Genomic DNA, 25,345 nt, shown 5'->3' with positions numbered 1-25,345 from the left:
AAACTATATTTAACTGTGACAATATTAATGTATTTTAAAGCTAGAGCAATCCATTTACAAATAACACTAGTAGCACTATGAGATAAAAAGTATGACAAGAGGCAAGGAGGGTGGCTGGCTACTGTCTAGAGGTGATTTGCGCATAAAAGTTCATTTCAAGGTGGCAGATGTATTTCCTACATGTTCTTCCATTTTTACAGCCCTCCTATACCATGCAAGCTATATTCTACTGAGGAAATAGATCCACTTTTGTGTTTCCCAAGATAACAAAAGAAAGTCTAATTTATCTCTTAAAAAAATTTATTTAAATGGAACTATCTGAACTTTTATTCACTACTCATTTGAATACAGGCAAAAATACTAATTCATCTAGGCTAAATGTTCATCATCAGGAAATTGCATGCTTGGGAAATTCACAAGGAAAAGAAAATTCTAAGCAAAGAAGGAAGAAAATATTGCAAGCCTTCCTTCTACTGAAACTGGGGTAATTCACAGTTATTCCACACCTTTGAGCTTTGATACATTAAAGCAATTGCTTGGTTTTTATTAATTACCAGCAAAGGGTGTTATATGTCATACAGGCTGTCCAGTTCAATACTAACAGTAAATGCACACCTTATGTACACACAGTGACTGACTCTCCTCTGCTTGCCTAACTCTCAGAACAACAGCTCTTGAGGTCAACAGAATAATGCTTATTGCAAACTAAGGAGAGTGAAGCTAACCTCCACTTGGAGTCACAGCTTCAAAATTCATCAAAAATTTTAGTCTGAAAAAACAGAGAGAAGCTTAATCATTTTTGTAGTCCATCCTCAACCCAAGCATTACAAGGCATAATTACTGGGGCAGAACCTTAAGAACAATTTGGACCCATCAAATTCAGACAAAAACTGCAGCCTTCACCAGTGAAGAATGTGGTTTCCCATGACACAGGCTATATTAAGACTGGCTGCTGTACTATTTTTACATTAAGAATTATTAGATACAATTCAGGTATTGCACCTGGCTGCATCTTACAATAACCCTTCTATTCAATTCTTATTTTTAATTATACTTTCAGCTTCTCTCTGGCATATGATAGTGCCCAAGAAAATCCCCCTTCTCCCTGTATACAACGGGCAGATCTTGCAATACATGAGTAACTTCCTTTCCTAAGCCATCAAGCTTGACTTTCAAACTCATCTACTTTGACAAACTCCTTTCCTCTTACAATGACTGTTTTCAAACAGAAAACCTGTTCCTCAAAACAGCCTTTCTACTCTCAATCATGCCAGAGGCCCTACAGAGAAGATGTATTAAATACAGTCTGGTCTTCATTGTGGTAGAACCACAGCCCATGGGATTGAAGCAATGCAAAATTTGGCTGTTAGCAACAGAATGCTGAGATCACAAGATCCAGAACGGCAGATTACACAATTTCTTAGATCCACTATATTTAGGCATACAATTTTAATCTATCTAGAAACTTACCAACTTATACTTTGTGGATATATTGCAGGAAATTTCTCTGCAAATGCAAGAACTAGAAAATGGTAAATTAAGCCTTGTAAAGCATAATACTGAGGCAGAAAAAGAAATTTCCTAACCAGCCCCATTGTTACAGAAACACATGGGCCTTAACACCCTGCCCCATATTTTTACCCTCCAGCCAGCAGTTCAAAACTAGAATTTAATCCCTCTTACCCCAAAATTTCTCTCTTCCTTTCCTAACTCAACCTCCATCCGCTCCAACACCTCAGGACTGTGGGTAAGCACGGGAAAATATTTAACTGGTATCATGTAACTTGCCTCTCTCTTCAATCTTCTTTGAGACTGGTGGCAATGGAGTGTGTAAGAACCACCAACCTTCCTAAGAAAACTACTCAGGCCTCACCTTCACATTGTCCAGGTCAAAAATGTCCTCCTAGTCTTTTAATGCCTCCTGCACCCACCCTCCTGCACCCAACAAAGCACTACAGGCCTACAAAAAAAAAAAATTAAATTGGAAGGTCAGAGCAAAGAGGGCAATAACAGCCAAAAAGAATGAAAAGGAAACTCCTTAAATTGTCCTTTCCAACAAAGCAATTTACAGCTTGAGGGAGCAGGTAAGACCCAGATTAACTATCACCTCTGCAGAGTCTCATGAGGTTTCTATCTGAACATTCTATTCCCTGAATACTGCAGGCAACTATATTTAATCCACATATTTTTAAAGACACTAAGCAATAGCTACTTTAGGCCCATGAAGGCTAAACTGCATACCCAGACAAAGACTGAGAGGTTGAAGACGCACTTTTATCACCTTCATTCCAGTTACTCACATATCCCCCATATTTTCTCATTTCCATATAGCTCTTTGTGGGACAGTGGAAAAGTGAGATGGTGGCATGATTCACATTAAAAATGCACCAATATTATGCTGTAACAATAAAGGAATATGGAGCCATGTTTAATTTATGAAAATAACTTTCCAAAGACAGGACAGCACAGCACACTAGTGGCTGCCTAGTGCTTAATACCAAGTTCTCCTAAGTTCCATTTCCAAGAGTAAGAAAATATGAAGCCCTGTCAGAAAATTCTAGAAAGTAAATGGTATGGAATTTAACACAGAAAACAAGAAAAAAAAAATTCTAAGATTCCTGGCATTCTGATGAAAAAGAAAATTCCTCCTTGACTCCACTTGTAGTCATCAGCATTTTGAACAAGACAGGCATCAAACACAAGTATCAGTAGCTTTTACTTGATGGAGATCATTCTGTGTGCTTGAGAGCAATCAAATGCCTTAACTTTTATTTTAAAGTAATTTAGACTGCATTTCACTCTCAACCAGAAAGCACTTCTGCCTATCTCCCTGTTCATTCATGATTCAGTTGAATACTGAGCTCCTTGCACATTGACCAGTGCTGCTTCAAAAAAGTGAGTGAGGAAAGAATGTTCTAGTCCCCTGCAGGCAACTGCCCGAACTCCTGGCACACAACGTTTGATAGCACTTGCTACAAAATCCAATGTCTCATTAGCCAATGCCAGAAAGCATCATGACCAGAATTTCTCTGATATATTGTAATATTTTTTTCAGAAAATTAGAATAAAATCCATGTTAAATTCACAGCATATACATCATGAAATCATAGAGTATTTCAATTTGGAAGGCATCCATAAAGATCATCTAGTCCTATCTCCCTGCTAATTGCAGGACTATCCAAAACTAATCACATGTCCAGACGTTCCTTGAACTCTGACAAGCTTGGTGTCATGACCACTTCCCTGGACAACCTGTTCCACTGACCTGCCACCTTTTCATTATGTCCTTCTTGAACTTTTCCTGACATAGCTTCATACCACTATGAAGTACCATTACTGTAATTAAAGAGGCTTTGGATAAGCAATACTCCAAGCAAATTCACTATTCTTTGGGAAGGTGTTTAATTACTTTAATCACTTTCAGCACTAGAAAAGCTGTCTTCTCCCTGGCTTAATTCCTGTCCCGAGCAAATAATTTTCTCTACAATGAACTGCATAAAGTGAGTTAATTAAAGCTCTGTACTAGTCTAAGCCTTTTAGGCAATCTGTGTCTGAACTGTGAACCTAGGACCTAGTAGCTGTAACCTAGTGCTAGATACAGAAATCAGACTATCCTGAGAGAAGTGAAAAGGGAAGTTCCCAAATCTGAGTATCAAATTAATATCTTTTGCTTTGAAATGGCATTGAAAAATTATATTAAATATTTACAGTAAGGCACACACACCTGTTGTATTCAGTTATCCATGACTTTGGCATATTGTCCCCAGTAGAAAAGAGCTGAAGTCACTTCTGCTAGGGACAGCAGGTAGTTTAATTGATTTATTTTAATCTAAAAGCAGCCAGTGGAACTGCTGTGCACAGGATGCAGAAGGTCACTGACTCAAGAAAAATCAACCATCACAATACAGCTTTGCAATACACCTCCATCCAGGAGAGAGGATTAACACAATAAGGGGCACTAAGATATTGACAGCTGCCTTACACTGGTTTTAACTAAAAATGGCAGATGAAATCCTGGTTGATCACTCAAGAAAACATCAACATCAGATGAGGAGGGGAATTAATGAGAGATGAAAGCCAAGATTCTACAAAGGAATCAAGGAAATTATAGGGAGAAGTAGTTGTACTTAGAAATAACAATTATTTCCATACTATCTAAGAAGATCGTTAACTTTTTCATGGTTTTTGTTAAAGAAATAACAAAGCTAAAAGAACAATTTCAAATAGGAGCTGTAAGATAATACTTTAACTAATCAAAGGTTTGTGTGCATCAATTTGAAAAATCATGTGATGGTACTCTACCAATTCCTGAAAGCTGTCAGGTAAAGTAATAGCACCTGTTAAAGAGGATGACAGGTTTCAAACTAACAATACAAAGTAAAGGCAATAGTTAAATAGAACTCTCACAGGTAATGCACTAAAGTAATATTGGGAGCAATATACCTGGAAACAAAATGAAGTTCTAGATTTGTAACTGGGATAATATATTTTGTTTATTGAAACACTGGTGCTACATTAGCATTTTGTGAGTAAAAGAAAACCTGTTAAATATGCTAATAAGAGAAATGTAAAGGCCATTTTTGAATCATTATAAGTGCAACTTTGTATATGGCTTTTAATAAAAGAAAATATTTCAAAATGCCACAGTTAGGAAGTAAGGCTGTGTTAATCTTGGGCTAAGAAGGAATCACAGGAAAAATTACCCCAAAATTCACTTGGGGAGAAAGAGCTGAACATAAAACACCTCATCCATAAGGGCTTCCTCATTAATTCTTTCATTTCAGCTTTGCTAATTCAGGATAATATTATAACGTAAGGAAGATGCAATTTCTATTAGTACACAAACAAAATATTAGAGTCTAGGGGAAAAAGACAGACCAGCCACTTAGGAAAATGGGACTAAGTACTTGGTATTAAGAACTAAGAAGCCACTAGTGTCTTGTGCTATGCTGCCTTTGGAAAGTTATTTTCTCCCATATTAATTTGTTATGCAACAAAATAAGGACAGGGATTACTTGCTTTTGTAATGTGTTTTGGAGGTCCTCAAAATTCTATCTAAATGCAAAATATTTGTTGCCATAGATTAAAGACATATGATAGAACATATTAACAAAGAAGAAACATCCAAGTCTGAAGCATTTCAGTATGCATGGGACCCTTTATTTGTATTTTTGTTGAATTAGGATCACAATCATCCATGGCAAATTAAAGCCAGTGCTCCTCTGACTTGTCAGCCAACTCCACTGACCTATTTAGTGGCTATCCCTTTCCTTCAAGTAAGATTATGTCTCCTCCTAACAAATAAGTTAAAATTAAAAAAATGTAGTCAAAAAGACTAGACAGCAATGTCCATGAGTCTCTGAGACAGTGATTAAGGCTTTTATTTTGACAGTGGGAATTGTGAGCTCCAAACTCTTTGCCTAGCAATGCTTCTCTGTATGAGCATTCTAAAACACCTAGTTTGTAAACAGATTGTACTTGATCCATCTTCCTTCCAAGGCATATCTGACACTTGCAAAATGCCCTTGTGAAAAGAAAGGGTGAATAATCTACCTACTGAGACTCTGGCCTTACCACTGCCAGCTATGAAGCAGAAGAGAGAATGACCTTAAAGCCCTTTTGGGAAGAAAGGATACATCAGCTACAACAGGAAAAGAGTCAACCAAACAGGAAAAGAGTTCTATCTCTGAATTCTGAATATGGGGATTACATAGTAAAATGCCTGTGGACAAGATGAAACATATCTAAGACATTTTTTTGCTGAAGATTTTGTTATTAAATGATTAATGAGAACATACATGCAAAGAACAAAATCAAAGTCTACAGCCATTCCTTTTATCAGTTTTTATTTATTTCTCTACCAAAATTTCTTTCTTTTTAATTATTAAGGACCATAGTAATACATTAGTTCAGTTGGAGTTACATTATTTATACTTAACTTGAGTTTTAAAACATTCTTTTCTTCTGAAAAATAAATTTTTCTTAAAAAGCAAGATATTTTCAACAATAATTACAATAAGGTACTGTCTTCCTAAGCAGACAGGAACATGAAGGTTGTATTTGAAGTCTGCAGGAAGATTTCAAATTAACAAAAGAGGCAAGGATAACAGAGTTTAATTTTAGATTTCACAGTCATCCTAAAAATTAAATTTCTTCATTTTAATAATTTTCAAAAACTGCAGGCATCAACTATTGCCATTGTGCAATATTAAATATTTCCACCAGATGTCTCCAGTATATTAGTTCACACAGAAAGTTGCACTCAATGTGAAGTGTAATGTGCCAAATATAAGTGTAGTATCTTAAAGAAGTAAAGAGAAGAAAGCTGCAACTAATTACTTATCTGTTTCTACATGGATATTTTAGGGAGTTCCACAGTGTTACCTAGAGAAACATCAATTTTTTGAACCAACATTTTAGCCAAATATGATTTAAAAATTAAAAAAAAAAAAAAAAAAAAGCGCCAGGAGAGAATTCATGGTTTTCACTTCTAAGAGGCAGTTCAGATCACATCTTGATACCCACAATTTCAGAGCAACACAAGGTTATATTTGCCACAAGTGACTTTTGGATTACTGAGAAATATTTTGTTTGTCTTTTAAAACCAGGAAGAGTTTGCAAACCAAGCTAAAGACAATTCTGTTTTCAGAACCCTATGATGTAAGCATGGAGTAATCCAGTTATTTATTAATAACCTTTGTGGATTACTCCCACTCTCTTAGCCAGAAGTGTTCACCCAGATTCTGTCAGTCTGAGTCAAAACACAAGCAAAGCTCAATGCATACAAACACAGTGCCAGAAGAGAATTCCAAGGATGAAAGGGAAATGAGACACTGCTAATTCTCAGACCCACATTTCACTGAGTTGTGCTTCAAAAGCATCTTTTTATGATAACTCCTACAGAATCTTTCTCATTTGTCTGTGCATCAAAGTAGCACTTGGTGTGTCTGACATAACAGAGTAAAACTCATTTTAAAATCACTTATATGTATGAGCAACTGCACATACACGCACACCTATATTTAACCAGAGCTTTCCCTTCAGAATAATCAACCTATAGCTTTAAATTACTAATATGATGATGTATAGGTACCTAACATTTTCATTTTTATCAAAGACATTCAATTTTTAACAAAAGCTTTCAACTGAAATTTTAAAAAAGCATACCACTTAGAAGTCATGAACTGAGATCTTCAGCTAATTCACTAATATAGTATGGTATCTCTGTTTATTATTTATACCAAAGATATTTTTGAATTAATTATGTTTTCTAAAACAACACAAACTGAAATTTTTCCAAATAAATTCAAGTGCTAGTCTCTAAGACCAATGCTAAAGCTTAACTGTTTTCTGGGCTGGTGACAAAAATAGCTCCTTTAAAACAGGTATTTTTTTTTCCCTGTTTCTATTTGGTTTCCTTTAAAAAGAAAAAAAAAACAACCAAACACAAAAGCCAAAGAAGACCCACATAAGGTCACATACTCAATTCACAGTTTGGAAGCAGATGCCTTAAATTTTTATGACCCAACACCTCTTTACAATATCATAATATATTTTTAAGCCCTCCTTTTCAAAATTAACTAATGAACGTCATTAGTGCGTCAATGGACTCAACTACTGTACTGATATTCCAGAAATAGTTTGGCTATCTAGAATTTTAAAGTACAAAGCAGAAATAGCTGGGTGTTCTGAGCTCACATCTGTGAACTCTGAACTGAGACAAAGTCACACAGCAACACTGTCCAAGTATGCAGTGTAGAGATATGGCAAGTCATAAACACTTCTTTTTTCCCTCCCTTTTTTTAACTTTTCTTTTTTTTTGTTTTTTGTTCATTTTGTGGGGTTTTTTTTGTTGTTGTTGTTGTTGTTGTTGGTTTTTTTGAGGGGGGGTGGGGCCTTTTTTGGCAAGAGGCACAGGGAAAAGGAACATCACCCTGCATTTTCTGAATTACCACAAAGTGATACCTAATCTGTGGTCATAAAGAGGGCCAAAGTGGAGACGTACAGTATCTATAAGCATTTACAAAGATTCCTCAACTGCATCTGTCTAGAGAATAAGAGACTACTTTTCCCCTCAATTACATAATTTTTCAAACACAGCCATTTATAAATATTTATTATAAGCAAAACACTTTTCTTTACATTTAATTTAGCAAGCAGATTCAACTGACATGAAGATTTTATGAATAGTCAGACAACCATAAAAAGGGCTTGTAAGCCCTACATGGTTCCCTACCTGACAATGATGCACATAAAGCAGTGTTTTTATTAAAATCCTTCTAAAGAGAAAGTCCACCACAGCACAAGAAAATTAAGATCTGTTAAATCAAAATACCTTGTACTGAGCAGTGCACAAGAAAAGTATTTTCTAGTTTCTCTAAAACAGCAATACTCATTTTGCCTGCAGTGGCTTTTGATTGTTTCTTAACTTGAAGAACTGTACAATACCTGTCCAGTATATGCAAAGTCCAGGGCTTGTTTTAAACCAAGGCTTGTGACACCATGTAAATTCACCTCATCAGCTTCACTCTCAACCATGCAGAGACTGAACATTGCCTATGGAAAAAAACAGAAATGCCATTAAGCAATTTTAGATAAGAATTCAAAAAAGCAGCAGCCTTGAGAGTTAGAATGAGAGCTATACCAAGTTTTCAGTAACACTACAGCAATTGATCTTCCAACTGAGTCCTTTAATCATTAAGGAAAGAAAAAAACTTATTCTAGATAATGTGAGATAAATCCTTTTGTTCCATATATATACTTCTTAATTAAGTAATTCAGAGGAAAACAATGAGAACAGTCACACAATAAGGTATCATTCAATAAAAAAGATAATTGGACTCTGGGAAAAGAATAATCTACACAAGCACCATTAAAAGTAATATTTAGGTATAGTATCATGGTATATAAGAAGCCATACACATTTACTTGTGAAGGGGCATTAAAAAAACAACTTTTATAAGCAATCCTTTTCAAATATGCATGTTAAACTGGAATGTGAGCAATGTAATAGTAATGCAGAGGAATGATGGAGATGCAGTCACCTAAACTTACAACTTCCCCTTACTTGATATTGCCCTGGCTTCTCATATCATAAAGTCTAAACTGAAGATAGGCAAGGTGCCATGGAATTACCCTGAATTTACCACTGAGAAGAGCAATTGTCCCTTTTATCCAGCCTTACTTTCCAGATCATCTGTCTTCAGTGTCTCTGGACTGAAGCAATCCTACTCAGTCTCTTGAATCCTTGTGAGGATCTTTTTATTCTCATCTCCAATAAACTTCTTCTTCTCCCTCTCAACCTGCACTCCTGCTGCACTACCTCTACCTACCCCTCCTTCCCTACTTATCAGCTCCATTCTCCATTTTTTGGCACCCTCCCACACTTTTTTAACAAAATACTCCACTCAGTTTTTAAACAGTAAACTGTGAACAAATAAACTGAACAGTTCTGCCATCTGCCACTACTAAAGAAAGTCTAAACTCATTCCCAGTAGGTTTTGTGCTGTACTCAGTGTCTTTATGGAGGTTACCAAACTACACCTTGGGGAATTCCAGTAACAAAGCACTTCTCATGAACATAAACCCTGCTATCTTCTTTCTGTACCCTGGCTGATACCTGCAGAAGCTGAGAGAGTCAACAAGCTCACTGGATTTCATATATGCAATCTTTCCACCAAGCAATGCTGAATTTAAAGAGAAAAAAATCAGTCCTATCCTCTCTAACTATTTAGCACATGCAAATGACTACATCATCTTTACCCAAACTATTCCATGATTCACCTAAACTCAGGTCACTTCAAGAACTGAGTGCTTTCTGCAAATAAGTAATTTCTTCAGAAAATATTAGTACTTTTCATCATTAAAACACCATAATTTGGCATAAGTCTGTTTCCTAGAAGTCATCCAATATAAACAAGAATGATATTTATCATACAGTCATTCCTGCTATTTTTGCAATTTATATTGAATTAAAGTGATATCAGGCTTCTCCCAAACTGGCAACAAAAAAGAAGCAACAAATAGTTTAAAAGCTTTATCAAACAAATGCAGTAAAATACAGCCATGAAATATATCTAGGGAGAAAAATAAAGTTCATCCACTTTTCTTATCCGTTAAAAATGTAATCAGAGTTGGATATTTTGTTGTCATGTAGTAGCTACTGTGAAGCTTCAGAGCTTGGCAGGAGCTGCTAGGTACTCATCAGCCACCTACTCTTTGGAAAAGCAGACCTGCAGTTGCTGTCTGGAAGAGATAAGCTTCTCTTCTCAGAATTTCACTACTAGATAAATGTTTTGGAAAGATATTCTTTTCACACACCAGTTCCTGAATAAAGAGAGTAAAGTCTCAAAGCAGCACCTGTGTACTGAGGGGTAGATTTGCACACCTTCTGTACACTCAACCCCGTCACTGACTGCCTGCAGAAAGGCTGGAAATGCTCAGAGGAGAAAGGTCCTCTGTGTCCTCCAACCAATCTACAGAAACAATCTGTACCCTACAGACCTGGACACAGGAACCATCTAAATACAGTGTGGTTACTAATATAGCTCTTATTCTGATCAAGGGATAATATTCCACATGATGAGTTAAGCTTACAAATACAAAGAAACACTAAACTGAATCTCATCTGTAAATCAGGAATCATTCCTATATGACTTCTGTGTACACTTACTAACTTCACCTTTAGGAGATTATTTTAACAAATGGTTATTTTAACCAACATGGTCTTTACACAGGGTTTATTACTACACCTAACTTAGTGAACTCAGCAGGATCAGGCCATGAACTCAGTCACTGTACACAATCACCCACAGAGTTTAAGAAACACAGCCTCCAGCAGAGAGCTTTGATCCCTGCCAGCTAGCACTCCAGGCAATGCCCACACTATGGTCCAGGAGACAACTCAAGCCACAGCTGTTCCAAATATGTACCTTGGACAAAGCCAAAATATTCACAGAAGTTTAGCCATATTGTCAAAAGCCATGTTATGCCAGTCTTTTTAGGGCCAAAAAACAAGCTCTCATTTACCTTATTTATAACTACAGATATAGTCTAACAGTGCAGTGGGCTATCAGAACTGTAGCTGCCATTAAGACACAGAACTACAGCTTTGTGGGGAATCACAGAACAGTATGGGTTGGAAGGAACCATAAAGGTTATCTAGTTCCAACCCCCCTGCCATGGACAGAGGCACTTTCCACTAAACCAGCTTGTTGAAAGCCCCACCCAACCTGGCCTTGAAGACTTACAGGGACAGCACACCCACCAAGTCTCTGACCATCTTCAAAGCACAGGATTTCTTCTACCATCTAATCTAAACCTACTCTCTTTCACTTAAACTGAAAGCCTTGTCCTATTACTACATACCCTTATCACAAGTCCCTCTCTAGCTTTCTTGAAAGCTCTTTCTACATCATGAAAGGACACACACCCTGAAGCCTTCTCTTTTTCAGGCTGAACAGATACAATTATTTCAGCCTTTCTTCATAGCAGAAGTGCTCCTTCTAATCAATTTGGTGGCCTCCTTCTGGCCTCATTCCAACAGGCCAAAGTCCTTCCTGTACTGAGGACCTCAAAGCAGGATGCAGCACTCCAGGTGAGGTCTCATGAGAACAGAGCAGAGAGGCAGAATCCTCTCCCTGCTGGCCAGGCTGCTCTGGATGCAGCCCAGGTCATATTTGGCTTTCCAGGCTGTGAGTTCACATCGCTGGCTCATGAGAGTCCAGCCTCTCATCCTCCAGCACCCCCAAATCCTTCTCACCCGGGCTGCTCTGATCTGTTCATCCCCCAGCCTGTCTCAATACCTGGATTGCCCTGACCCAGGTGCAGCACCTTGCACTTGGTCTTATTTAGCCACATAAGATTCACATGGGCCCATTCCTCAAGTTGGTCCAGGCCCCTCTGGATTGCATCCCATCCTTCAGGTGTGTTAACTGCAACACCCAGCTTGGGGTCATCTGCAAATCTGCTGAGGGTGCACTTAATCACTTTGATGAAGGTATTAACTGATCCCAATTCCCAATACCACTTGTCACTCATGCCCATCAGGACTCTAAGCCACTGACCTCTGGAAGCAGCTGTCAAAACACTTTTTTATCCATCTACCTCATTGAGTCCACCTCTCTCTAACTTAGAGAGAAGGATGTCATGGGAGACTGTGTGAAAAGCTTTACAAAAGTTCAGATGGATGAAGTGGCTCTTCCCTTGTCCACTGAGATAGTCACACCTCAAATATTCTGTGAAGGTTTTAGAAACTGAGTAAGAACTATATCTATCTTTCAGGAAACAAGGCCAAAGAATTTGATCAAAAGACAAAGCCTGCAATGGTCCTCAGATAGTTCACATTCATCTGAACTTGATTAGCCTCCAGGAAAGCAGTCTCCCACTTAAATGAACTTCATACTGCTCACTGATGCACACTGCCTTCACCAGCAGGCAAATTTCCTTCTTAGCATGACAGTTTTTGAGGTTTAATCCAGCATGAAAAAAAAATCTGTTCTACCATAGGCAGAAGTTGAACTCAAATTCAGTCTTTAATTTTCACTCCTGTACTTGAATATTATAGTTTTTAACTGTAAAAAAAAAAAAAAAAATGGACCATTACATTCTGATTTGAGACTTCACCAATATCTGGAGGATGAGTTATAGCTGAGCTGTTAAACTCCAATTTCAGATACATCCCTGAAAACACTCTAATGTTTTGTGAGCTTATATAGACCCATCAGTCATGCTTTTAATACAAGGCTACTAGCCTGCTTTATTTTTCCCTTGGGTACATTAAAACAAGGAAATAAGATAAATATCTCAGGTGAATGCAGAAGTGACATAGAAGAAAAACAAATAAAATACAAAATATTTGGACAAATGCACAACTCAAAGTCAAACCTATCAGAAAAGCTACCAAATTTGACTAAGCATTAAATGTTAATTGTGTTAGTTATTAACTTCATTCAACAATGCTATTATACTTTATTTTAAAACATTCAGTTTGAAATAAAATCTATTTGATGATGCCTCTTTTCTGCTTCAAGACCTTCATGAGACTGGAAAGTACAAGTTGCCAGTGTTAACCAAAGATGCCTTTTATAATAAAACCCACTGAGGAGAGGACTTATCATTTTTTCCAGCTTCTTTAAATATCCAGATTTTGTTCTGTCACCCAGTCATATAATTAGCCAACATTGTGGTAAATAAATTGATTGTTTAAATGCTGGTATTTCAGTTGAGACCTTAAGCAAGTCAACTAAATCCCCCACGGCAAAGTAAGTACAATCCACTTGCCATTTTTTGGCAACTGCTCCAAAATTCAAGTCTCAACATGCTGGCACAAATGGATGTATTCCATTTTCATAGTTCCACCTGAGGTCACACATTTCAGATGCTAGAGATTTGGATGGTCTTTTTTTTGTGGGGCAGGCAGATACTTTATTAGCTCCTCTTTTTCAAGGAAAGAAGCAATCAACCCTCCATTCTCCTTCTAATCTTGGCCTGAAACAGAAATAAAGCTACAGAACTATAACCAAAGGAAAAAGAAAACAAAACACAAAGTCCTTAGATAAAAATATTCAAGCCATAAAAAAATTCTGAGACTTTTGAAAACTTGACTTCAATGAAACATAGCAAGCTGGTAGGCATTTAACACAGCACACCTGTAGTTTCACAACGTGGCCCTCAGCAGTCATAGGCACCTTTAGAAAATGAAAACAAAACATAGAAAACAAAAGACTACAAGAGCTCAAAACTGAATGGCACACAGCCACTGGGTATATAGACTCAGATGTGATCAGATCTGATGCAAGCAGGCAGAGCAGTTGAAGTAGGAGATGCATAGCACAGTCACTGTGCCTGACTTTCCATGCTCAGCATGTTGTTTATCTTTCAAAAGCAAAATGCATAATAGCTGTAAAATATCACCAAATCAGAATAATGTATTACTGTTAAAATGTCCAGACACATTGATTTTATCAGTCAGGCAGCATTGCAGCAACATATATGGACTCCTTTACAACATAGCACTTCAGGAACAGATACTTGGGTAAGAGATACACAAGATGTGTGTCAAAATCCCCAAAATACAAATTGCTCACTGTCACAATGGTGACATGCAAAATTGCTCCTTGCCTTTGAGTAATTTTCTTAGTTACTCAGATGTTCCATATCCATGAGAGTAATAAGCTTCTCCTCATTTGTACACATCAACCTTCCAGCCATGTCAGTCATAGCAAACAGCAAATGATCACAGAACAACTTAATCAAGTTAATCAAGTATTTTAAACAAGCAAATTTTGTCAGTGAATTCCACACATTTTAGTGGCCTTTTAAAGGCAAGAAACAGAATCAAAACATATGCAGTGTCAGGAGACAAGTAAATGGTACAAATGGTTATGCTTTATGCTGTTAAGAACATAGCACTGTGACTGAGGCCTTCAAGAAATACTCTCCCTCTTCTAGGAGTAAAGAAGTGCATGGTTCCAGCACATAGCAATAACCCCTAAAATATCTCAAAGTCCCCTCAGCAAGATTGTGAAGAGACATTCATCACTTTCCATCTTTCTTTGATTCAACTTTAAATGCAACATTCAAAAGAAATCTAAGCTTTCAAAAACGGGTGAGTATGAGCTTCCTACAGCAACCTACAGTAACTCCAAGGGTAACATTTCCTCCCTCTGTTCTTTCAAACATTGCTTTGGTAACAACCAGCAGCCCTAGATCCAAATCCACTATAACACAAAACCAACATTTGGAACTTCCCAACAAAGCACAACCCTGACCTACACAAATTCTTGTTCAAAAACAGACCTACCTGCACAATAAGAATGTCCTGGGATACTTTAGAATTATCTCCACTCAGCAAAATAAGTGCTAAAGAACTGATCAATTAAGTCACCAAGGTTTTCCTTAGCTATTCATCTTGCTGCATTGAATTTTCTAAGTAATTACCACTATCTAGCATTGTTTTACTTATTTAAAAGCTGATTTGTCATCTCAAATTTCTGCCTCCAAACAATGATACTGACTTGAGTTATTTTTAAAATTATTTTTAAATAAATGGCATCTTCATTTAGGGCAGTGTTTTATTCAAATTCACTTCCCACATCATATGCACATATATTCACCTGTACCATAGCCTTTCCTTTATGGGAAATTGATTGTACTTCTCATCTCGGGCATCAGAAAAGCTATGAACAAAGTAAACCAACACTCCAGAGATCTCAGATCAATCTCCCACACTGCTCAGGGAACTCAGCTATGATATGACACCTCAAGATTGTTTTCCTTTCACATGTAACTTCAAGCCTGTGAGAAATCTTATTATCATCAGTGATCTCTTGATCAGTGGCACATTCTTTCTAATTTGGGACCCAAGCTTATCTGTCACTTGGGCTACTAAGTATCCAGTCCTGACATAATCTTTTCTATTTGGGCTATAAACGTTTTCAGGCCAAAACATTATGCTTTGCAGTTTGTATTAAAAATAACAATCCCCTGTTCATGTAACAGTAATATTAAATAAATAAATCATAATCTATTTCATCTACTTTGTTCTATTACTCCTGAAATAACCTTTATGTGTCCTTAGCTTCCTGTTCTTATTCTTCATTACATAAGCCCTGTCATTTTTTCTTTGCTGTTTTCACCTATCACAGCAAAACAGAGTACATTCAGAATCTATGAACAGCACTCAAAATACTGCTTTGACAGATGACCATGCCCACATCAAATATCAACTATGCTCTAGATGTGCAATGTATACTTATCCAAATAACCAATTTAGTATGTGACTGCTTCTTTACAGCATGTAAAAATGTGCCTTGTTCTTCTTGTAATTGGCTTTGTTTCTCTCCCAATTCAAGCCTGTCTATCCTGAATCAATCATCAGCCAATCAGCCATGTCCTCAGGAGTCTCTTGCACACTGAAAAACATATCCATCAATACCAATTGCATGAAATATGATTAAGAGGCTCATCTCACAATTCTTCTGAAAAAAGTTCTATATAAATTCACAGAGAAAATGTCACATAATATCAGTCACTGATAAATGAGCCTACAGTAATTCATCTGCTTTATGAAATCTACCTAAATATTGGTTTTTAACCATTTGCCAAGCAACTAAAATGGATCCCATGAAATTGAAAGGTCAGCTATCATTCATAGTTTAAGAGAATATATAGTTAAAGAAATAAAACTGAGCAGCAAACTATATAACTTTATGTACAGTATTCAAATATCACATATTACTGTTAATAAAGAAAATTCCACTGAACTTTTGGAGCTTCTTTTAGTATGTCAGTGTCAGACAGGGATACTTACATGGCCCCAAAGAGCTTACCAAATCAAGAGTATATACAAAGCACTTGTTACCTTACACTCTGGATACAAAAAGATATCCCTTTCTCAGGATAAAATAAGTAATGAAATTTGCAATAAAGAACTACCCTACTGTTTAGAGAACCTAGGGTGCAAGAATTTTTTTTCTGTTTGTATATTAACCCAGCCAAGCAAACAAACAAAATCCCCAAAAATTTGTTGCTAGCAAGTTTTATCCTTGATTGAACCTGCATCAAACATAATTCATGTTTTGATAGTCAGAGTTAAAGAGTTTAATGTGTCCTCCCCAAAGCTCTGCTTAGGTACACAAAAGTAATTTAACCCACATGGAAAAAGGAACTCAGTAGCATTCTACTCATAATGAGTTGCTGCATCATCACTAACAACACTCATATTCAAAATAAGTAGTCCATAGAAACAAAATAATTCTACAGTTTCCGTGTGCAACTCTGTATCAATAAAAAACCACACAAATCTGTGAACTATTACAGATATAGTAAAGTTATTAGTTCCAATATTTCAAAATGAATAAATCACCACAGGTGGTCCTGAATATCAAAATTATTCTTTATTTTATGGCAGATGCAAGAAAACTGAATTGCAAGGACACTGCCATGCAAAGTACTGCATAAAACTCCAATAATGTACAGTCTTTCCTAACAATAGACACCCATAAGCAGGCCTGCCTTTTGGAGATTAAAGAAAGCAGCATAACTAAAACCAGATTTCTTCCCAGCATTTCCAGTCAAGCACAGAAAAGCATGAGTCACATTTGCAAATTTTGGCTTAAATTGGTTTAATGCTTCCCAGAGAATGCATAAGCCTATTGTTCACGTCTTTTGATGATTTTAGCAACTGATATCAAAAGCAAGCCCAGAATAAAATTGCAATAAAAGTCACTTAGCTCTTGAACTAGCATTTTAACTACCACAATATATTTAATTCAGGAAGACAAAGCTGCTTGTGACTTTTTTCCCCCCTCCAAGGAAAAAACATGACCCAAACTTGGACACTTTTAAGGGACTTCATTTTAAAAACATACTTCATGCAATACCATTAAGACACATTAATGTATGTAGTGTATGCAGGCCTCAATTCAATAGTTGTACAGCAAGGCTTAATCTAACAGAACTGTAGTAACAATCTTAGTTGTTATTATAATTACCTTTTTAAGAAGCTGTTTATATAATGGGGTGTGAATGTCATTAGACACTGACATCCAAATGTTCCAAGCAATAGTAAACTATGGCAATTACTTCTATTCTGCATTGTAACTGCAAAAGCATACTTGTTATGTGAGGAGTCTAATGCTGAAATCTTAAAGGGTTCAATTTATCAGAGTTTGCACTAAGTATTTTTCCTATCTGGCCCATTTTATGAGGGTTTGAACTAGATAACTTTCATATCCTTTAAAATAATTCTATTTTCTATTATGATTCTAAAACTTGTTTTCCATTATGAATATAGTACAATTTTGCTAAAGCACCACCCTTAATTCCCACCAATATATTTATAAAACTCTGTCACATAAAGGCAAAGTAATAAAACTAGATTACTGACTATTTTTGTTTTTTTCATATCCTTCTACTGATAAAAACCAAAAAAGTAAACAAACACTAACAATTTGCAAAATAAAAGAAGAATGACTTGACTAACCAAGCTTGTGTTAATGTTGCAGTCATTTGTCACAGTAGTTTTCATCATCAGCTAAGCTCTACCCTCCATCAGCAATTTCCTCTGGTACAAATGTCTCTATGAAATCATATCTTCACTTTGTTTTTAGTTGTCTGCACTTGAACATGCTCATTTATCCTTTGGCTTTTCCTTCAACTCTAACAAACCAACCCCTTCTGAGCTAACAGACCACAACAACATTAATTTAATTATTCCCATAAATTCTCCAAGTTTGACACCTACTCCTTCTTGGCTGAGATCTAACCCTGACAAGGTACATGATTAAGTGCCAGATACAAGAGCTCCTTAAGTGCCAGATACAAGAGCTCCTGAAAATGCAGATTGACATTTCATAAGCTGTCCTAACATTCCTAATTTTTATATAAAATGGGCTTTGTGTACATTTGTTGCCTTCTTGCATAACTGGCACTCTAAGGCCCTGGAAGGGTCAGTAATTTCATCAGTAGCTAAGAATGTTCCACATGTCTAAGGGGATTTGATTTTTGCACACATACACACACAAGCTTGTGTTCTATACATATAGAAGTAATGGATGCAGCCTAATGGTGAAAAGTATGTTATGCTGGGCCACAATCATTGATTTTTCACAATGTGGATTCACAAAAAGCTCTTGACAGAAGCCTTTAAATGCTTGGAAGGCAAAGTAGGCAAGAGAGAAAAGAGGAGAGATCTTTGCCTGACTAAGTGACTGAATACATAAAACAGTGAACAAGAGAAGACCAGTTTTCACAGGGAGTGATGGTCCCAGTGGAGCAACTCTGCTCTGCTTAACATATGCAGAGCAGTTCTGGAAAAGGGTGAGAGCACTGCAGGTAGAAAGTCCATTGAGGCAAAGCTATGCAAGGTAGTAAAGGCATGGATAATGTGACAAACTGTAAAGGATTGCATGGAATAAGTGGTTGGCTTGGAAAATGGCAATTATAAAAATGAATGTGTGAGTTTAATTTGAAAAAGAAAATCATCCCAATCCTCAGCAATAAAAATTAAAAAAAAAAAAAAAAAATTAAAAAGGTAATCAAAGCTTAGATTTTTTTTTTTTTTTGCAAGAGACAACAGAACAGAAATCAATCCTATGCCCCTACAGAAATTTACATCTTGCCTACTGCCTTGCCCTCAGCTCACAAAACATACACCAGAGCTGTCAAAACTTTGGAGAGGGGTAAGAAGCTTCCTCAAGCATCCTGCATAGCTTCCATTTAAATAGCATGTGATTAAGTTAAATGTTTCCAGCCTGGAAAAGAGAGGATTGAGTGACATGAGAAGAACCAATGGTTATCTTTTCCAATAGAAGAACTAGAAGGAATCAAATTAAACTGGTAGAAATCAGATTAACAATAAACAAGAGTAAATCTTCACATAATAGGCAGCTGGCCACCCTGAAAGGTGGATGAGAAATCTTACAAAGGCCAATGGGAAATAAGATAAAAGCTTAGAAGAAAGACCTAATAAGGATTGCTCAGTAGACAGGAATCACACTCTGCTCTGAAATGTCCCTGAGCTGAAAACAGCTGGGGAATTCTCTGGAACACACTACATGCACTTACCCTGCATTCACTCCTTTTCACCAGACACCACAAACAGCTGCTGCTAAAGCAAGCAGCCAATGACCCAACCCAGTGTGGCTCTCACCTGAGGCTGCACAGGGCAGCTCCCTCCTTGGAGGCATTACCTACTGGGTAGCAGATTGAGAGGCAGCTTGATTCATTCATCACTCATGCACTAGGCTCAGGAAGAGTGGATTGGGATTTAGAGACACTTTTGATGTCTGAAGTTTGCAAACTGGCTGGCTCAGACAGACTAACTGCTGCCAAAGATAAGCAACCAGCAGCACTTTAGAAAGTGTTCAGGACAGCCAAATGCAAAGGTTCCACTGCTTAAATTCAACCTTTCACAAGATCAAGGCCTACAGCAATATGTATTCAATTCACCAATTTTATATTTCAGTCTACTAAAATGAAGATGTTAACAGGATGTAAAACAATGGCACTGTTCACAATGAAGCAACTGAAGAATTTATCTAAAGAAAGGTATCTCCTCTATACTTGAAACAAGCATGTTGTGCAACACAAAAGCCAGAATTGCATTTTAATGTGCCTCTTATACAAACAAAGGAGGTTGGAACACTCCTTGAGGGAGTACACAAAAGAAAAATGGCTATTTCAAGAATGTCAAAAGATTCTAACACCTCTGTCTCTTTTGTTGGATACTTCTCATGCTATCAGAATGGTATGTGGCTCCTAGTCACTAAAGCTAAAAGTAATGTGCTGCCCAAATAATTCCCTCAGGTATTTTCAGCTTCACTACGCCCACAGAATAGTTTTAATTTTTCTTGAGGTTGTGTAGGAAGATACTGACAGAGACTACAAGATATACAAGAGCATCTACTGCATCCAACAATGTTCTGAAACAAGACTTCTTCATCAGACTATAGAGACTGAGAGGAAAACAGGTACAAAATGCTTCTCTGCCACAGGCCTGCTCCAATAAATTGTTTTCATGGACAAACAGTAAGCAAGATAGAAGAAATGCAGCTGAGCCCAGCCCAAACTCAAAATACTTGTTATGGCAGCACAGCAAAATTGAACTGAGGTAGCATGGAGCAAGCAAAGAGGATGGTAAAGAAAATGGACAACCAGAGGAACATGGCTGTAATGACTCCTTTCTCTCCTGGCTTTAAACAGAGAAAATACATCAATTCAGGAGCCAAACACCACGTGGTGCTATCACACTGTTCTGAGACAGTGAGCCACAGCCAGCCATGGCCTTTCTCACTAACTGCAGAGTTGATTTTGCCACATACAACCATGGTGCACACACTTACCATACAGGCACTTCAAAAAAGGAAAACAAAAGAACCAAGATGACACCACAGCATATTGTCTACAATTCAACACCAACAGAATTGCAATGAATTCGTTTACAAACTATGAGAACTGCAACAGAAATACATTTATGCAGACAGAATAACAACTTTGGGAATTTGAACACAGAATTCTGAAAAGAGAAGATTCTTGTAAATATTTTTGTTAGCACCAACACTACTGTGCTGTGGGTATTCTGCCTGCAGCAAAGAAAAATTGCTTCAGAGCCTCACAGAACAAAAACTCATTAAATATAAAGGATGAACAAAATAATATAACCAAGATGCATTTCCTTAGTTCTTTCATTTTGAAATAATATTAAAGTACTTATTTAGAAAGCTTTAAAAAGTTTGCAAACTATTTTTGTCTATACTCCGGAAGTAAAAGAGTTTGTTCAGATAAACATTACACGAGACACCTCACACCTATCCACACTACATTACTTCCAATATTTTGGAATGTTGTGATTTAATTTAGTAAAACAATTGAGGTGCCTGTATTAAAAAATATTTTGAGAAGTGAAGGAACATGCAGCTTTCTTGATTAACTGGATTGCTGAAAAAGTAGAGGTAACACTCTAAGTTGTATTTAGACTTTTATAATATCCTATTAATTTAATTCCTTTTTTCCCAGGCCTTCTCCTATTTTAGAAAAGCTCCTTTTTTTCTAATGAGAAGCAAACAGCACTGAGTTCTTACTCACAACAGGTGGCATATAAATAACATGTTCATAAAACCAGACAGATCCAAGACCTCCCAGGACAGCCCATTCCAGTGCTGTGCCACCCTTAATATAAAGTCTTTCCTCAGGTTGAGGTGGAATTTCTCTTATTCAAATGAGGCCATTGCTTCTTATCCTGTTGTCCAGGCAGCTCAGAAGCAGCCATACCTATCCAGATGTGGCTTGGGGCTGGGGAAAGACTGCAGGTAGAACTACTGTTTGTCTGGAAAAACAGAGCTGATTTGGCCCAATGGGAAGAGTTTACATTTTTAAAGATTATCTGGAAAGACAATTTCTAAGTAGCATCACTTTCAGATAGAAAGGAAGAAATTGTTTTTTTAGTAGACGCATACCAATGGTGAAATACTGAAAGACAAAATCACATTATACTGCAAAAGTAGCAGGCAACCCTGATTTCTCCGAACTAGGTCTTTAGATCTATCTCTAAGAGATAGGGAGAGCCTTTTGAGCCTCTTTATGATTAATATAACAAGACTTCAAAAGCTATTTCAATCAATCATCCTTTCAATCCTCAGGGATTGGTTTATAAAAATTAATTCCCTAACCTTATCATGAAACAATGCAATATACTGTAAAATATGAACAATCACCAGTGTTGTGGACAAAGGAGGAAACTATCTGACAATGGGCAGGAAAGAGAGCACAGAAAACCCCTAAGAAGAAACTGCTTAAGAATCAACTGTGACAGTAGAACAAAGTCTGCTTGCAAAATTATTATCTACTATTTCATTTCAGATAAGAAAAATTCTTCTAAGAATTGAGCATGCTCCTTGTGGAAAAAGAATTAGAATATTATTGACATTTTAAAATCTATTCCAGATAATTGATAAAATTGTTCATCTAAATTAGATGGGAAATCTGCATCTTTTTGAGAAAGATCAAAGTCCTGAAACTGAAAACCCACTCATGAAAAGTAGGGAAGAAGAATTTTTCTGACTGGAAAAACCAATACATTTTGTACAAGAAAATCTTGAGGTTATATAATCACCTGCCAACACTGTAAATGCCTACTAATGAAGTCATGCAGTAACATTTCATTTTTCTCCCAGAGGGGAAAAAAGCAGAAGAATCTTTTAATTGGAAATGACTTAGCTTGCTAGAGCTATCACAGTTACACATATTAACTCAACTGCCTTGCCTCAGTGCAATAGATTGAGACAAATGGCAAATCACAGCATGCCAATATGGAAAAGTTTGCCTAAAATGCTGTTTGTTGCTTTAAAAAAATGCATAAAAATACAGATGCTTGCTATTCTTTATAGCAGTCTTTTAGAGTATGGAGAGCTACTCTATTCCTTAGGACATTTTGAAAAAGAAGATACTCCAGGAGAAAAAAGCAAATTAAAACTTCTAATTTTCAAGTGTCTAATCTTGCAGTTTAACTTTGTATACAGAGTCTTTGTATCCAATTCCCTAAGGGATTATTTTTTTTCATAAAGAGAAAACCCACTAAATTTTGGTGTACAAATGTGACAAGCTTCCAAACCAGGAGATAGGCTTAGGATTTAAACTTCAATGTTTCTGCACAGCTGGAACTATGAGACCAGCTATACCAGCAGGAAGAATGGAATGCCTGCTGTTACCCTAGAAGGCTGGCCTTTAAGTATTTTGCTGAAGCTCATGTCTCCAGCTTGTCTCAGGAAAGGAAAAGATTTTACTCCAGACTATAATCTCAAGGAAAATTTGATAAGGAAACTTCTGGCCTTCTCTGTCCACTCTTCCTCACACAAGTGGCTGCAATTGACCCAGTCAGTAAAATGACACATATTTAGTTATCCTTCTAAAGCATTAACAAACTTTTTTTTCCAGTAAAAGCAAGACATAACTATCAATTTCTAAGAAAATATGCTGCTCAAGAAAACACTACAATTTAAGAAGTAGATCCATCTGAATCAAAGTAGACATAGAACAAAACTGCAGAAATTATATAAACCCTCCATAGAAAGCAAACATCAAGTCTCTTGTAGAAGCTGTTCTACAATATTGGCTAAGAAGGGAAAACAAACTGTTCATGCTGAAAGAGCCCTGCATAGAACTGAATATATTTTTGGAGACCTGGAAAAAAGACTGTAATGGACTGATGATGGCTGGATGCCAGGCACCCACCAAAGCTGCTTTCACAGTCCCCTCCACAAATGGACATGGGAGGGAAAATATAATGAAGTGTTCATGAGTTGAGATAAGGAACAGGAGAGATCATTCAGCAAATACCATCATGGGCAAAACTGACTCTAATTGGGGATATTAATAGAATTCATTACTAACAAAATCAGAACAAATGGTAAGAAGTAAAATGAATCTTAAAAACAACTGCCTGCACCACTTCCACCTTCCCAGCTCTCCCTCCTCCCCCAGTGGTGCAGGGAGACAGGAATGGGGTCATGGTCAGTTCATCACCTGCAGTGTCTCCCACTGCACAGGGAGGGGAGTCCTTCCCCTGCTGCACTGTGGGGTCCCTCCAAGGGGAGACAATTCCCCATGAACTCCTCCATGTGAGTCCATCTCACAGACAACAGTCCCCCTCAAACTGCTGCAATGTGGGTCACTCTTCCACGGGGTGCAGTCCTTCAAGGACAGGCTGCTCCTGCCTGGGCTCCCCACAGGGTCACAAGTCCTACCAGGAAACCTGCTCCAGCATGGGCTTCTCTCTCCATGATCTGCAGGTCCCTGCCAGGAGCCATCTCCAACACAGGTTTCCCAGGGGTTTACAGACCTCTTTCAGCCATCCATCTGCTCTGGCTAGGGTCTCTTCCATGGGCTGCAAGCAAATCTCTGCATCCTCCTGGACCCCCATGGCTGCCTCACAATGGTCTGCATGGTTCTTCATAAATGACTTTAGGGTTAGAAAATCTGAAAGATTCATCTAAGAATTCCTCCAGGAAACGAATAACAGGTAAAAATCATATAATATTAACAGCTAAGTTTGAAGCATGTAAGTCTGGCCTTTATGGCCACTTGAGAGAGATCTGGCACTTCCATCTCATCACTCATGTCATTCTAAACAAACCTGCTATTCTCCTTTATCAGCCTCTGGAAATGCCTCTTTCTTTTCACCAAATCTAAAATTAAACTCGATTCATTCTCCTAAGTCTTTGAAAAAGTAGCTCAAATTAGGTAAAATCCCATTAGATATAAAAGATCAATAATCTCAGGTTAAATACAAAACATTATTACTTTTTAATAGATTCTTGCTTTTTCTAAATTATTAGAATCAGGAACATAGTGTTTCTTGTCATTCTCTTTCAGAATAAAGATCTTACTTCACAATGTTCTAAAAAAAATATTTTTGTCCATTAATAAAAAACCTGTTTGCCTGATTTCAGAAAGCACATATAGATGATTCCTAAAGTCTGAAGAATACATCCTACCAAATCATAAGAGATTAGAGGCAGACCAAATTACTCAATGCAGCATAAAGCATTCTCTCAATACTTTTTAAATAGAAAATATTTATGTAGCAATAAAGGGCATTAAGATATTAATTTGCAATAACTGTCCATTCAATACCAAGTAACTGAACTGGAAATAACAGGATAAATCAGTGCTCCAAATTTCAACATCAATCAACAAGTGACCAAAGTAGAAGCTATTCCTACCACACTGTTGGAACACTGGGCACAGGTGCCCTCTCCATGATGTTTCTATGCACATGGAACAATAAGCTCTGAAAGAGTGTCACAGGTGTGGATGATTTGGCACCCTTATGAAAATGTTTCAA

General features: G+C 37.1%; 1 protein-coding gene across 1 annotated transcript in view; it reads right to left on the bottom strand.

The window, feature by feature from the left end:
• KLHL32 (kelch like family member 32) overlaps window positions 1-25,345 on the bottom strand; it is a 120,472-nt gene that overhangs the window by 65,748 nt on the left and 29,379 nt on the right. The window contains exon 4 of the mRNA XM_056487855.1: window positions 8,449-8,556. Coding sequence (XP_056343830.1) covers window positions 8,449-8,556 — 108 coding nt within the window. The remainder of the gene's footprint in view (window positions 1-8,448; window positions 8,557-25,345) is intronic.

The sequence above is a fragment of the Oenanthe melanoleuca genome, chromosome 3 (genome assembly GCF_029582105.1).
Source record: "Oenanthe melanoleuca isolate GR-GAL-2019-014 chromosome 3, OMel1.0, whole genome shotgun sequence".
NCBI lineage: Eukaryota > Metazoa > Chordata > Aves > Passeriformes > Muscicapidae > Oenanthe > Oenanthe melanoleuca.
The sequence above is the reverse complement of the archived record's forward strand: the minus strand, read 5'-3'. Positions and strand labels throughout refer to the sequence as shown.